This window comes from Saccopteryx bilineata, chromosome 4 (genome assembly GCF_036850765.1).
Source record: "Saccopteryx bilineata isolate mSacBil1 chromosome 4, mSacBil1_pri_phased_curated, whole genome shotgun sequence".
NCBI lineage: Eukaryota > Metazoa > Chordata > Mammalia > Chiroptera > Emballonuridae > Saccopteryx > Saccopteryx bilineata.
In genome coordinates, this window is record NC_089493.1 from 55,285,310 (window position 1) to 55,300,445 (window position 15,136).

A 15,136-nucleotide genomic window follows, 5' to 3' on the forward strand; every position below is an offset into this window, starting at 1 on the left:
ATCAATGAATAACTAAAGTGGTGCAACTATGAGTCGATGCTTCTCATCTCTTTACCTTCCTATTTCTATCTCTGTTCCCCCACCCGTCTCCCATTAAAAAAAAGAAAGGAGAGAAACACTGTTAGGACAGCTAGAATTGTTCATTCTTTTAGTATAAACCGACACACATACAAAAAGTTGAAATTCAAGCCCTGGTTCACTTCATTAAATATTTTACATCATATATATATAATCTCAATTTCATCTCTAAGTGAAGATGTTCTTACAATAATTACTTAATCAGACTGCCTAAAAAAACTACCATATAGAAAATAATTATCACTTTCTCTTCATACAAGTCATGCATTTACTGAAATATTACAATTCTACACCAATTTGTACACTCTTCCTATCAGTCATTTTCTCTTCCCCATATAGCCAGAAAAAAATTCATTCTGCATGCGCTTACCTTGGCCAAATCAAAAGGGGTTTTGACCTCTACGGTTGTATCAGGTTCAGCAAATGCAGGAACTTCCTGTCTGTTTCTCCCTTTCCGCCTGCTCCTCTTTAGCTGGTCTCCTGATCGCTGCCCATCTAAAATTTCTTTACAGAAAAAAAAAGTATATACACAGTTTAATAATAGTTGAATTATTGTTAAACTCATTGCTAATAAAGAGAAAGTGATGTTAAATATTTAAAGTCAAGATAGGAAATAGGCAGGATTTTAAGTTATCTTTTCCTTTCAAACAAGAATTAAACCATCATTTTCAAGACTGTAGTCAATATAAAGACTACTGGCTAGGATTAAGAAGTTAAATTAAAATCTGCTATTTTAGGTTGTATAAAAATAATAACTTATTTAGTTTAGTGTTCATATTTTGTACTGTTCAACTAAATAGTTACTTCTAAATATTTTTTATACTGCTTGACCTGCAGTGGCACAGTGGGTGGCGTCAACCTGGAATACTGAGGTTGCTGGTTCGAAACCTCAGGCTTGCCTGGTCAGAGCACATATGGGAGTTGGGAGTTGATGCTTTCTGTTCCTCCCCCCCTTCTCCTTCTGTGTCTCTCTCTCTCTGTCCCTTCTCTCTAAAATGAATAAAATCTAAAATCAAATAAATAATTAAGTAAAATAAAATTTTAAAAAACTAAATACTTTTTATACTAAAATTGCTCAACATTTACATTCATCCAGGTATGCACATAACTGAAAAGTATTTATGTCTTTCTTATTATTTTTTTTTAATTTATTCATTTTAGAGAGGAGAGAGAGAGGGAGAGAGAGAGACAGGCAGACAGAGAGAGAGAGAAGAGAAAGAGACAGAGGGGAGGAGCTGGAAGCATCAACTCCCATATGTGCCTTGACCAGGCAAGCCCAGGGTTTCGAACCGGCGACCTCAGCATTTCCAGATCGACGCTTTATCCACTGCGCCACCACAGGTCTATGTCTTTCTTATTTTTAAACTGAATTTTATTGGGGTGCAATTGGTTAACATAATTATACTGCTTTCAGGTGCTCAATTCTACAACACATCTCTGTAAACTGTAGTGTGTGTTTACTCTCTCTAAATCAAGTCTTTGTTCATCATCATTTATCCCTTATACCCTCCTCCACCTCCCCACCCCTCCCTCAGTCATCAACATACTGTTGTCCACCTCTGGTTTTCTCTTTTATCTTTTTCTCTATCTGAAAACTGTTTCTTTTCTTTTTTTTTTTTTTTGGAAACTGTTTCTTAATCCATGTATAAATTCTTCAAATTATTCTGAAGCTAAATTTATATCCGCAAATAGCATTTCTGTGATATTATCTTTTTTTTTTTCAGGTACAGAGAGTCAGAGAGAGGAATAGATAGGGATAGACAGACAGGAACAGAGAGTGATGAGAAGCATCAATCATCAGTTTTTTGTTGCGACACCTTAGTTGTTCATTGATTGCTTTCTCATATGTGCCTTGACCGTGGGCCTTCAGCAGACCAAGTAACCCCTTGCTTGAGCCAGAGACCTTGGGTCCAAGCTGATCTTTTTTTTTTTTTTTTGCTCAAGCCAGATGAGCCCATGCTCAAGCCGGCGACCTCAGGGTCTCAAACCTGGGTCCTTAGCATCCTAGTCCGATGCTCTATCCACTGCGCCACCGCCCGGTCAGGCGATATTTTCTAAGTTGAAAAAGTCTGAACTACAACAATATTAACAATATTCATCAAAAGTTGAGAAGAACTGAATTAAAAATATGTATACAGCCTGACCAGGTGGTGGCGCAGTGGATAGAGCAGGGGTCGGGAACCTATGGCTCATGAGCCAGATGTGGCTCTTTTGATGGCTGCATCTGGCTCGCAGACAAATCTTTAATAAAAAATAATAATGTTAAAAATATAAAACATTCTCATGTGTTACAATCCATTCATTTCCTACCGCTCATGTTCATGGTTGCGGGTGGCTGGAGCCAATCATAGCTGTCCTCCCGGACAACACCAAATTTTTATTGAATAATGCGTAACTTACACAGGTCGTTGTGAGGTCAGGAAGTAAACTTCCCTCCTTTTAATCAAGTAGTCAGCTAGCTAATTGAAGAAACCCTTTTGACAAATAAGATGGCTAGAAGAAAAAAAGATGAGGAGTATCGTACTTTTCAGCAGACAGAGGAATTCACCTTTGTGGAGAGAGCGGGTTCTGCAGTGTGTCTAATATGCAGTGATAAAATTGCATTGATGAAATGGTCAAATACAAAGCTGTACTTTGACACACGCCATACTACATTTGCATCGAAATATCCAACGGGGGACAACAGGAAGAAAGCATGTCAAGAGCTACTGTGCAGAGTGCAAGCTAGTCAGCAGCAACTCCATGTTTGGACCCAACAAGGTGACTGGAATTCGGCTAACTTTGCTGGTGTTTAAGCAATTGTGAGAAATGGAAAGCCATTCACAGATGGGGAGTATGCCAAAACATTCACGCTTGATGTTGCCAATGAACTTTTTGACGACTTTTCGGATAAAGACAAGATAATCAAACGAATAAAAGACATGCCTCCGTCGGCAAGAACTGTTCACGATAGTATCATCGTGATGGCAAATCAAATTGAGGCAACACAAGTGAAGGACATAAATGCAGCACCATTCTTTTCTCTCGCTTTGGATGAGTCAACAGATGTAAGCCATTTATCCCAGTTCAGCGTGATTGCAAGGAATGCTGTCGGTGACACACTACGTGAGGAAAGTCTTGCTGTTTTGCCTATGAATGAGACAGCAAGAGGGGAGGCTTTATTCAAGTCTTTCACTGAGTTCGCTAAAGAAAAAAATCTACCTATGAATAAACTTATTTTGGTGTGTACTGATGTTGCTCCGTGCATGATGGGGAAAAACAAGAGTATTCGTAGAGCTTCTTCATGAACATGAAAAGAGACCCATCCTAAGTTTCACTGCATCCTACATCAGGAGGCGCTTTGTGCTCAGATGTGTGGTGAGCAGCTTGATGAGGTGATGTCGCTGGTCATTCGGGTGGTCAACTTCATTGTTGCCCAAGCTTTAAATGATCGCCAGTTTAAAACACTGCTGGATGAAGCTGGGAATAATTATCCTGGTCGGCTTCTGCACAGCAATGTGCGTTGGTTGTCAAGAGGGAAGGTGCTCAGCCATTTCGTGGCTTGTCTGAGCGAAATCCGGACTTTTCTTGAAATGAAAAACGTTGAGCACCTTGAGTTAGCTAACACTGAGTGGCTCCTGAAGTTCTATCTCGTGGACATGACTGAATATCTGAACCAGCTCAATGTGAAAATGCAAGGTGTTGGAAATACAGTCTTATCCCTTCAACAAGCAGTGTTTGCATTTGAAAACAAGCTGGAACTATTCATTGCCGACATTGAAACAGGTCGTTTACTACACTTTGAAAAACTGGGAGAGTTTAAAGATGCATGCACAGCAAGTGACCCTGCTCAACATCTTGATCTCCAGCAGCTAGCGGGCTTCACATCTAATCTCCTGCAGTCACTCAAAGTGCGCCTTGGAGAATTTCGTGAGCACACTTGTCTTTTTAAGTTCATCACCCATCCACACGAGTGTGCAGTGGACAGCGCCGACCTGAGTTACATCCCCGGTGACTCTGTCAGAGATTTTGAGCTACAAGCTGCTGACCTGAAGGCCTCAGACATGTGGGTGACTAAGTTCAAGTCACTGAATGAAGATTTGGAAAGACTTGCACGACACTAAGCGGAGTTGGTGAGCAAACACAAGTGGGAAGAAATGAAAAAACTTCAACCCGCGGACCAGCTGATTGTCAAAACTTGGAATGCGCTTCCTGTCACATACCACACACTGCAGCGTGTGAGTATTGCTGTACTGACAATGTTTGGCTCTACGGATGCATGTGAGCAGTCTTTTTCACATCTAAAGAACGTTAAGACCAACCTACTATCACATTTAACGGGTGGAAGTCTCAACGCCTGCACGAAGCTTAACCTCACCACGTATCAACCAGACTACAAAGCCATCAGCAAAACCATGCAGCACGAGAAGTTGCATTAATGGTAAGAAGTACTTTATTCATCATTGGTTAGCAACAGCATAACAATGTTATTAAAAAGAATTCAGAGACTTATTGTACTTTAAAAGTGTTGGTCTTACATAAAATGCACATTTACTTGTATTTAGTGTTAAACATACTGTATGGCTCTCACGGAATTACATTTTAAAATATGTGGCGTTCATGGCTCTCTCAACCCAAAAGGTTCCTGACCCCTGGGATAGAGCATCAAACTAGGACCCAGAGGACCAGGTTCGAAACCTCAAGGTCACCGGCTTGAGCATGGGCTCATCCAGCTTGAACACAGGCTCACCAGCTTAAGCACAGGGTTGCTGGCTTAAGCGTGGAATCATAGACATGACCGCAAAGTTGCTGGCTTGAGCCCAAGGGTTGCTAGCTTGAAGCCCAAGGTCACTAGCTTGAGCAAGGGGTCACTTACTCTGCTGTAGCCCTCTGGTCAAGGCACATATGAGAAAGTAATCAATGAACAAGTCAGGAGTTGCAACAAAGAACTGATGCTTCTCATCTCTCTTCCTTCCTGTCTGTCCCTCTCATTAACTCTGTCTCTGTCCAAAAAAAAAAAAAAAATAATGTATACATATGATTCTGCTGAAGTTACAGTAGCTATGAGGAAATAGAAAGTGAAAGAAAATACCAAAAGTCCTATAAACCAGTCTCTTTGCTTAATTACATTAAATTAACTCACCATCTTTTTTGAAGGACTGCTGCAGAGCACCAGAAATCAACTCCTGATCATTCTTTTGCCATTTGTTTATAAGCTCTTCTATGAATTGACCTTTTTTGCCCTCACTTCCCTGAAGGAGATCAGTAACGTATTCTCGTATCTCTTCAGCACTCTCAATTGACAAAACATACCTTGGGAAGTAAAGATATAAGTTGTTGAAACAAACCTAGGTTACACTATATTATTTCAATGATCATAACAGAGATCAAGGTAGTAAAAAACATTAATTAATCCATTCGAGTGTTTACTTTGAGATAAGTTCTACCCTAGATGCTAGGGATATAAATTTGATTAGGACAAAGACCCTGATCTCAAGCAGTTCATAATCTAATCTCTCTACCACCTTCTTGTATTTCTAAAATCAAATCAGTGTTTTGAAGATAGGCTTGTGAGGCTACACTTAACACAGGAATACTCTTTATTTTTATTAAAGTACTATTGGCAGAATACTTTCTATAACTACATATCTACAGTCATTATATTTTCCTAGGAATACAAATCACTTCATCTCTATTGGAAAATCTAAAATTTCTCTTCATTTTTGCTAAAAATATGAATATATACTAAAATCTAACCGGTTATTGATTTAACATTCTTAAAAATTATTAATCAAGATTAGCATCACATCGCCTGACCAGACGGTGGCGCAGTGGATAGAGCATTGGACTGGGATGTGGAGGACCCAGGTTCAAGACCCTGAGGTCGCCAGGTTGAGCGTGGGCTCATCTGGTTAGAGCAAAGCTCACCAGCTTTGACCCAAGGTCGCTGGCTTGAGCAAGGGATTACTCGGTCTGCTGAAGGCCCGCGGTCAAGGCACAGGTGAGAAAGCAATCAATGAACAACTAAGGTGTTGCAACATGCAACAAAAAATTAATGATTGATGCTTCTCATCTCTCCATTCCTGTCTGTCTATCCCTCTCTCTGACTCTTTCTCTCTCTGTAAAAAAAAAAAAAAAAAAGATTAGCATCACATAAAAATAAGCAGATCTACAGGCATACATCATTTTATTGTGCTTCTCAGGTGTTGGGTGTTTAAAAACTGAAGGTAAGACCCTTCACAAGTAAAACGATTATGACTTCCTTTACTGCAATAGTTGCTTTATTATAGTGGTCTGTAACCAAACCTGCAATATCCCAAAGGTATGTCTGTATTTAGGGAAATGTTATAAAGGGATCCTAAAAGTGAAATGGGGTGGGAGTAAAAGTCAATACAACTTTTCTAGAAATCAACTGGTCAATATATTTGAAGTAACTTAAAATAATCCAATAATTCCCCTTTTAGGACTCTATATGAAAGAGACACAGAAATTTTATGCAAAAACATTAAGTACATCACTGTTTAAGTTAGTGAAAAACTGGACCCTGGCCAGTTGGCTCAGTGGTAGAAAGTCGGCCAGGTGTGTGGATGTTCTGGGTTTGATTCCAGGTCAGGGCACACAGGAGAAGCGTCTATCTGTTTCTCCGCCCCTTCCCTCTTTCCTCTCCCCCTCCTGCAGCCACAGCTTGATTGGAGTGAGTTGGCCATGGATGCTGAGGATGGCTCCATGGCCTCCACCTCAAGTGCAAAGAAGAACTCAGCTGCTGCCTGACCTGTGGTGGTGCAGTGGATAAAGCATTGACCTGGAACGCTGAGGTCACCGGTTTGAAACCCTGGGCTTGCCTGGTCAAGGCACATATGGGAGTTGATGCTTCCTGCTCCTCCCTCCTTCTCTCTCCCTCCCTTTCTCTTTCTCCTCTCTAAAATGAATAAAGTCTTAAAAAAAAAAAGAAGAACTCAGCTGCTGAGCAATGCCCCAGATGGACAAAGCATCACCCCGTAGTGGGCTTGCCTGGTAGATCCTGGTTGAGGTGAATGCAGGAGTCTGTCTCTCTGCCTTCCCTCCTCTCACTGAATAAAAAAAATAAATTAGCCCTGGCTGGTTGGCTCAGCGGTAGAGCGTCGGCCTAGCGTGCGGAGGACCCGGGTTCGATTCCCGGCCAGGGCACACAGGAGAAGCGCACATTTGCTTCTCCACCCCTCCGCCGCGCTTTCCTCTCTGTCTCTCTCTTCCCCTCCCGCAGCCAAGGCTCCATTGGAGCAAAGATGGCCCGGGCGCTGGGGATGGCCCAGGCGCTAGAGTGGCTCTGGTCGCAACATGGCGACGCCCAGGATGGGCAGAGCATCGCCCCCTGGTGGGCAGAGCGTCGCCCCTGGTGGGCGTGCCGGGTGGATCCCGGTCGGGCGCATGCGGGAGTCTGTCTGACTGTCTCTCCCTGTTTCCAGCTTCAGAAAAATGAAAAAAAAAAATAAATAAAATAAATAAATAAATAAATTAAAAATTTAAAAATGAACAACTGGAAGCTACTGAAAATGGAGTAGGGACAAATGAATTCAAATTTTTGGACTTTACATAACGTAATATGCTACCACTAAAAGTGAAAGTTTTGAATAATTATTATTGACCTAAGAAAATGCTCTCATATAATGGTAAGTGAAATAGTACGACAGATTGTCTAGCATATGATCCAAATTGCTATAAAAAGAAATCTGTATTTCCATACACTTATGTGTAGAAGAAAGGCTACAAAGTTGACACCAAAATGACTATAACCCAGTGGTACAATTAAAAAGAGTTTTGGGCCCTGGCCGGTTCGCTCAGTGGTAGAGCGTCAGCCTGGCGTGCGGAAGTCCCAGGTTCGATTCCCAGCCAAGGCACACAGGAGAAGCGCCCATCTGCTTCTCCACCCCTCCCCCTCTCCTTCTTCTCTGTCTCTCTCTTCCCCTCCTGCAGCCAAGGCTCCATTGGAGCAAAGATGGCCCGGGCGCTGGGGATGGCTCCATGGCCTCTGCCTCAGGCGCTAGAGTAGCTCTGGTTGCAACAGAGCGACGCCCCGATGGGCAGAGCATCGCCCCCTGGTGGGCGTGCCGGGTGGATCCCGGTCGGGAGCATGTAGGAGTCTGTCTGACTGCCTCCGCGTTTCCAGCTTCAGAAAAAAAAAAAAAAAAAGTTTTGGCTTATTTTTGTTTTCTTTTTTCCCCTACAATGAGTATTTTTTGAAAATGTATTACAATGTGCATAGAAAACAAACCCTAAAAGAGAAATGATGGTTATCTCCAGGTTATAGCATTATGGTAATTTTAGTTTCCTTCTTTAAAATATTTTTTAATTTTCTAAAGTAAATATGCACAATAAAGAAGTGGGAAAAATACTTATAAATTAAGATAATGGACCATGAAAATATAACATTTGGAGAAATTGTAATTCAGATACCTGTATGGTATACAAAAAAATAATGCTATATCCTTTAAATTTAAAACATCATGTAATTGTCCTATTGGTAGATAATCATTTCCAGGACTTTTATAGTTTAACCAACTTGAGCCCCAAATTTAACAACTTCCATCAAAAAAATATCAATTGCGCCTGACCTGTGGTGGCGCAGTGGATAAAGCGTCGACCTGGAAATGCTGAGGTCTCTGGTTCGAAACCCTGGGCTTGCCTGGTCAAGGCACATATGGGAGTTGATGCTTCCAGCTCCTCCCCCTTCTCTCTGTCTCTCTCTCCTCTCTCTCCTCCCTCCCCCCTCTCTAAAAATGAATAAATAAAAAAAATTAAAAAGGAAAAAAATATTTAAAAAAGAATTTAAAAAAATATATCAATTGCTAGCTAGGACTCATAGAGCTGCAAGGGACCTCAAGGGACCATTTAACTCACCACTAGGGAAGCATTTAAAGAGCTCCAGAAACATTTGAATAAGTGTCATTTTAACTAAGTATAATAAAGAACAATGTATGCCCAAATATGTAATATTCTCAATTTTGTCAAAATAGAGTCAATCAAAACATGAATTAATGTGGTGTGGAACAATATTTACTTTGCTAAATCTGTGTACAAAACAAATTTTTTTTAAGAAAGGGAGGAAGGGATAGAGATAGTGAGACAGAAGCATTGCTTTATTCTTGTATGTGCCCTGACCTGGGATCGAACCTGCAACCTTTGCATATAGGGACAACGCTCTAACCAACCAAGCTATCTATCCAGCAAGGTCTACAGACCCTTTTTTTTTATTTATTTTTTTTATTTATTTATTTCTCTGAAGCTGGAAACGGGGAGAGACAGTCAGACAGACTCCCGCATGCGCCCGACTGGGATCCACCCGGCACGCCCACCAGGGGCGATGCCCTGCCCACCAGGGGACGATGCTCTGCCCCTCTGGGGCGTCGCTCTGCCGCGACCAGAGCCACTCTAGCGCCTGGGGCAGAGGCCAAGGAGCCATCCCCAGCGCCAGGGCCATCCCTGCTCCAATGGAGCCTTGGCTGCGGGAGGGGAAGAGAGAGACAGAGAGGAAGGGGGGGGTGGAGAAGCAAATGGGTGCTTCTCCTATGTGCCCTGGCCGGGAATCGAACCTGGGTGCCCCGCACGCCAGGCCGACGATCTACCGCTGAGCCAACCAGCCAGGGCCCAGGGCCGAGATCTTAACGTCTCATAAAGGTGTCACTGATTAGGAAGGTAAGAGCTCTGCGCTGTCTTCTTAAAATATTCAGGCCACTCAAGTCAAATTATTCAAGTTACCAGGCTATTATAGTACACTTGGATAATTCTTAAACTCTAAGCAAGACACAGCAAATTTATGCGGCAAATGCTTTCATCATGGCATCACAGTCTGTCTGCAGTATCTAATAAAAACCTAATAAGTGGTCCAAATAGCATTATATTGTAGGCAGCTTTAGTGCTTAAATTTTAAATAATTCTTTTCTAACTTATATTTAAGAATGTTTAAAAATGCAAGGAGGGCCCTGGCCGGTTTGCTTAGTGGATAGGCATCTGCCTGGTGTTAGGATTTCCCGGATTCCATCCCAGGTCAGGGCACACATGAGAAGTGACCATCCCTCTCTTCCCCTCCCTCTCCCCCTTCTCTTCCTCTTCCCCTTTTCAGCAGATTGGTTCAAGCATCGGCCTGGGCATGCGGGAGTCTCTCTATCTCCCCTCCTCTCACTTAAAAAAAAAAAAGAAAATGCAAGCAGGTGTTCAACCATATTTAATGCTTCAACCTTAAAACAAATTTCTCATCATTCCTCTTTTAAGGGTGTATACGAGTAACAAAGGAAAATCTAAGGCTGCAAAATACACTCTTAAACCACAATCTATGAGATTGGAATTTTCCAGAAATTGTGTAAACTGAAAACATACAATTGGATTTGGAGACTGATAAAACTGCACCAATCCACACTCCATTGTTGATTCATCAAGAATAGCCTCAATTTTTAAAAATTGAATTTTTTTTAGTTCGGTATATAGCAAAAAAAAAAAAAATCTCATTTTATTTAACAGCATTCTACTGCTTTAAAATATATATATTTGAAAAGCTACTTAACCTGGTCTTGTCTTCAAATAAGGGTAAAACCAAGCCATACAACTTGGCTGGGAGTTTTTGATAAGTCTATTCCAGTGTTAAAAAAAAAAAATCCTTTAACACAGGCTCACAGGCTCTCTCCTTTTCAACAAGTCTATTTTCTCTCAAACCCTGAAACTCACCTTCTTACAAAAGTCCTAGAATTGCTATTCTGGTTTCAGAATCAATAAACAAGGAATCAAATCAAGAAACATGGGATCCTTGACCAAAGGCAATTTTTGAGTGTTTTCCCTCCCACGTGAATACTGCACCTCCACCTAGCCATTCCTTAGTTCTCAGGTGAAAGTCATCCCTCGCAGTAAACCTTACCATTCTCAAATCATAAAGAGAGTCCTTTACTCCGTGCTCCCACAATAGCCTGCACCTACCCTACCTCAGGAATCACCAACCAAGCAGAACCCAACTGTATCTATTGTTCTTGTTGCTCCAGCACCTGGCTGGTAGCAGCGCAACAAATGTTTGTTAAACAAACCAACTGAGCCTGACCTGTGGTGGCGCAGAGAGTCGACCCGGCATGCTGTGGTCCCCAGGTCAAGATCCTGGGCTTGCCTGGTCAAGGCACATATGCGAGTTAATGCTTCCTACTCCCTCCCCCTTTTCTTTCTTTCTTTTCTTTCTTTTCTTTCTTTCTTTCTTTCTTTTCTTTCTTTCTTTCTTTCTTTCTTTCTTTTTCTCTCTCTTTCTTTTCTTTCTCTCTCTCTTTCTCTCTCTCTCTCTCTCTCCCCCCTCTAAAGTAAATAAATAAAATCTTAAAAACCTGTATAAAAAAACCAAGTGAAAGATATTAAATCATGTCACCATCTCCACTTTAAAAGAATCAAAGTATCAATAAGGTAAGCTCCATTAGTTAGTCAATTTATAGGTAAGTAAGCTAAGGTACCAGAAAGGAAAATTAAGCTGCCCAAGGTTCTGAAACTAGTAAATGGCAATAGAAAATAGAACCTGAGACTTCTGAGACAGGAGCTATCTGCACCATACCACGACGCCCCATTTAAATTTTAGGTCCTATTTGACTCAACCTATATCGGGCAAACTAAAATGTTAAGAGTAAGAAATTTCTGGAACGACAATTTGATTCTCCCCTTTTCTCCAGAATCTATAAGGAAACTGGCGTCCGGGACAGTCTTAAAAGTTCTAATTACAGAGATTTCGCGTTTTCCTAGGGAAAAAACGCCCCATTGGCCAATTGTGGAGCTGGACACCCTATTCAAGAAACCAAACTATAAAGCCAAAGGTAAAAAATTCGAAGTCCAAAGACCAACAGCAGCCCTTATATCACATTATTTTATTCTCATCAACTTTTTAGTCCTCCCTGCTTCCCCGTTCGCTCAGGCAGTTCGCATCTCAGAGCTCCTTCCCGCCCTGGCCCCGAATCGGTCTTACTGCATGATTTCCTCACTGACATCCAGGCCAAAAGTTTTCCGCAACTGCTGGGTGCACCACCCCACCAGCTGCTCCCGAGACGCCGCCCCAGCCACCGCCATTTTCCTCAGCCGGAACCAGCTGGGCTGAGAAAGCCTCGAGTCCTGCGCCGGACTAGTCCCTTCGCAACACCGACTTCGCTTGCGCGGGTTCCGCCAGGCTGCACCGCCTCGCGCAGTCGCGACGTCCCCAGCTCAGATCCCTCCCACTTGTGCCGGCTCCTTCTACTTACCCTCCGTGATGTACATATTTGCCCTTGTATCAGAGCGTCTGCACCTGATTCTTCCGCATCGTCAGATATAGGACTCGAAAATTAGGAATTTTGTTGAGAAGACAGTATAAATACCTATAAAAACTACAGTTTAGGAAAAGCAAAACTATAATCTGTAACCTGAGAGGCCAATTTTAAATTATCTGGTTTTATGTAAAGCATTTAAAATAATAATTGGAAGCTAGAGTAAAGCACTATAAGGATTTGGTCTAGTAGGGGTTTTGTTAACACCGCCCTCCTTTTCATTCTCGCCCTCACCGTGGGCTAATACTAGATTAACGATGCTAAACCTCTAATTTTTTTGAGGCAGATCTTTTTTTAGGAGGGCCAAGACAAATCAGCTAGCTCGAAGTGGAGAAAACCTTTTAGTAAAACAGATGTTGGACCTGATCAAGCGGTGGTGCAGTGGATAGAGTCTCGGACTGGGATGTGTAGGACCCAGGTTCGAGACCCCTAGGTCACCAGGTTGAGCGCGAGCTCATCTGGTTTGAGCAAGGCTCACCAGCTTGAGTACAAGGTCACTGGCCCGAGCAAGGGGGCACTCCGTCTGCTGTAGCCCCCCGGGTCAAGGCACATATGAGAAATCAATCAATGAACAACTAAGGAGCGGCAATGAAGAATTGATGCTTCTCATCTCTTTCCCTTCCTGTCTGTCTGTCCCTATCTGACTCTGTCTCTGCCACAATAAATAAATAAGTAAATATTTAGATCAATCAATAAATAAAAACAGGTGTTGGGATTCGGCTTTGAAGATCCTCCACGTGAATTCTCTGTAGTGATTTTTAAGAAATGAAAGGTATGTATTTCAACCCAAGATGACCAGATTTAAAGGTATTTTGCTACTGTGGACTGGGGAAATTTTAGCCAGACTTTGAAAAGCATACTGTCTTTTAATATATATATATTATATACTATATATTATATATATTATATATTATATATATAATATATATATTTAATCAAGAAATTTAATTGGGCCTGACCAGGCGGTGGCGCAGTGGATAGAGCGTGGGACTGGGACGCGGACCCAGGTTTGTAAACCCGGAGGTCGCCAGCTAGAGAGCAGGTTCATCTGGTTTGAGCAAGGCTCAATCAGCTTGAGCCCTAGGTCGCTGGCTTGAGCAAGGGGTTACTCGGTCTGCTGAAGGCCCATGGTCAAGGCACATATGAGAAAACAATCAGTGAACAACTAAAAAGTGCTGCAATTAAAAATTGATGCTTCTCATCTCTCTCCCTTCCTGTTTGTTCCTATCTATCCCTCTCTCTGACTCTGTTTCTGTCAAAAATAATAATTGGCTGGCTTTGTTTTACTTTTACATTAATGGGTTCTTCATTCTCATTAGGCTATTTAGAAAAAGTTATAACATTAATTGGATGCTGCTTCATCTTTTTTTTTGTATTTTTCTGAAGCTGGAAATGGAGAGAGACAGTCGGACAGACTCCCGCATGCGCCCGACGGGATCCACCCAGCACGCCCACCAGGGGGCGACGCTCTGCCCACCAGGGACGATGCTCTGCCCCTCCGGGCCGTCGCTCTGTTGCGACCAGAGCCACTCTAGCGCCTGGGGCAGAGGCCAAGGAGCCATCCCCAGCTCCCGGGCCATCCTTGCTCCAATGGAGCCTCAGCTGTGGGAGGGGAAGAGAGAGACAGAGAGGAAGGAGAGGGGGAGGGGTGGAGAAGCAGATGGGCGCTTCTCCTGTGTGCCCTGGCCAGGAATCGAACCGGGACTTCCGCACGCCAGGCCGACGCTCTACCACTGAGCCAACCGGCCAGGGCCTGCTTCATCTTTTTATACCTGTTTTTATTGACACAAATTATCAAAATCATAAGTGCATTGTTATTAATTTTGAAAACATGATTTTCTTTTTTCATTGTTTTCGCTGATTTATTTTATTTTATTTTTTTGTGATAGAGAGGGACAGATAGGAACAGACAGACAGGAAGGGAGAGAGATGAGAAGCATCAATTCTTCGTTGTGGCACCTTACTTGTTCATTAATTGCTTCCTCATATGTACCATAACCAGGGGGCTACAGCAGACTGAGTGACTCCTTGCTCAAGTCATCGACCTTGGGCTCAAGCTGGTGAGCCTTGCTCAAACCAGATGAGCCTGCTGCTCAAGCTGGAGACCTTGGGGTTTCGAACTGGGGTCCTCTGCATCCCAGTCCGACGCTTTATCTACTGCGTCACCGCCTGGTCAGGCTGAAAACATTTTCTAGCTTAATAAATAGTCTGTGAATATTTATTAATAGTGAGCAAAAGTTACATTTCTTCGTAAAAATTCTCTACATTTCATACAAATTATAAATATCCAAATAGTTTACCTGTTTATCTGTTCAGTCCCTATAACTAAAATGTAACTTCTTTAAGACAGAGACTATGACTTCAGTTTGTTTGTTTTACTGATTTTAGAGAGAGTGCTGGGAGAGAGAGGAAGGCTGTGGGGGAGGAGAGGATAGGTGACTTGACCCGGCAAGCCTTGGGTTTCAAACTCGACTTCAAACACTGTGTCATGATAGGTCAGGTTCAGTTGTCTTTTTTTTTTTTTTTTTTTACAATAAGACTTAATACATCATACATATTGTGATGAAATGACTAGATCCTCGAGAATAAAAGTGTTCTTTTTTCATAAGGCATCTTAAGGATTGTAAGCTCTGGTTTCTAATAACTGAAATAATGTAATGCCATTTACAATCATTATGATTATTAAAATACATTTCTACCTGAGCAAAGCAAGCACACTTATTTAACGTGACTCAAAGATATTCTTTCATATAATCTGAGGCAGAAATTTTATTCATACATACTAT

General features: G+C 42.1%; 1 protein-coding gene across 3 annotated transcripts in view; it reads right to left on the minus strand.

Annotated features, from left to right (window-relative positions):
* Positions 1-12,156, minus strand: part of TRIP4 (thyroid hormone receptor interactor 4) — an 87,337-nt gene extending 75,181 nt beyond the window's left edge. The window contains exons 1-3 of one of the 3 annotated variants that reach the window (XM_066273990.1): positions 12,017-12,156; positions 5,201-5,370; positions 449-582 (exon numbers count right to left, since the gene is read on the minus strand). In XM_066273990.1, the coding sequence (XP_066130087.1) occupies positions 449-582; positions 5,201-5,370; positions 12,017-12,117 (405 nt within the window). In that variant the 5' untranslated portion in view covers positions 12,118-12,156. The remainder of the gene's footprint in view (positions 1-448; positions 583-5,200; positions 5,371-12,016) is intronic. The other 2 variants (XM_066273991.1, XM_066273992.1) reach the window with 2 other exon arrangements.
* Between the last annotated feature and the right edge of the window lie 2,980 nt (positions 12,157-15,136).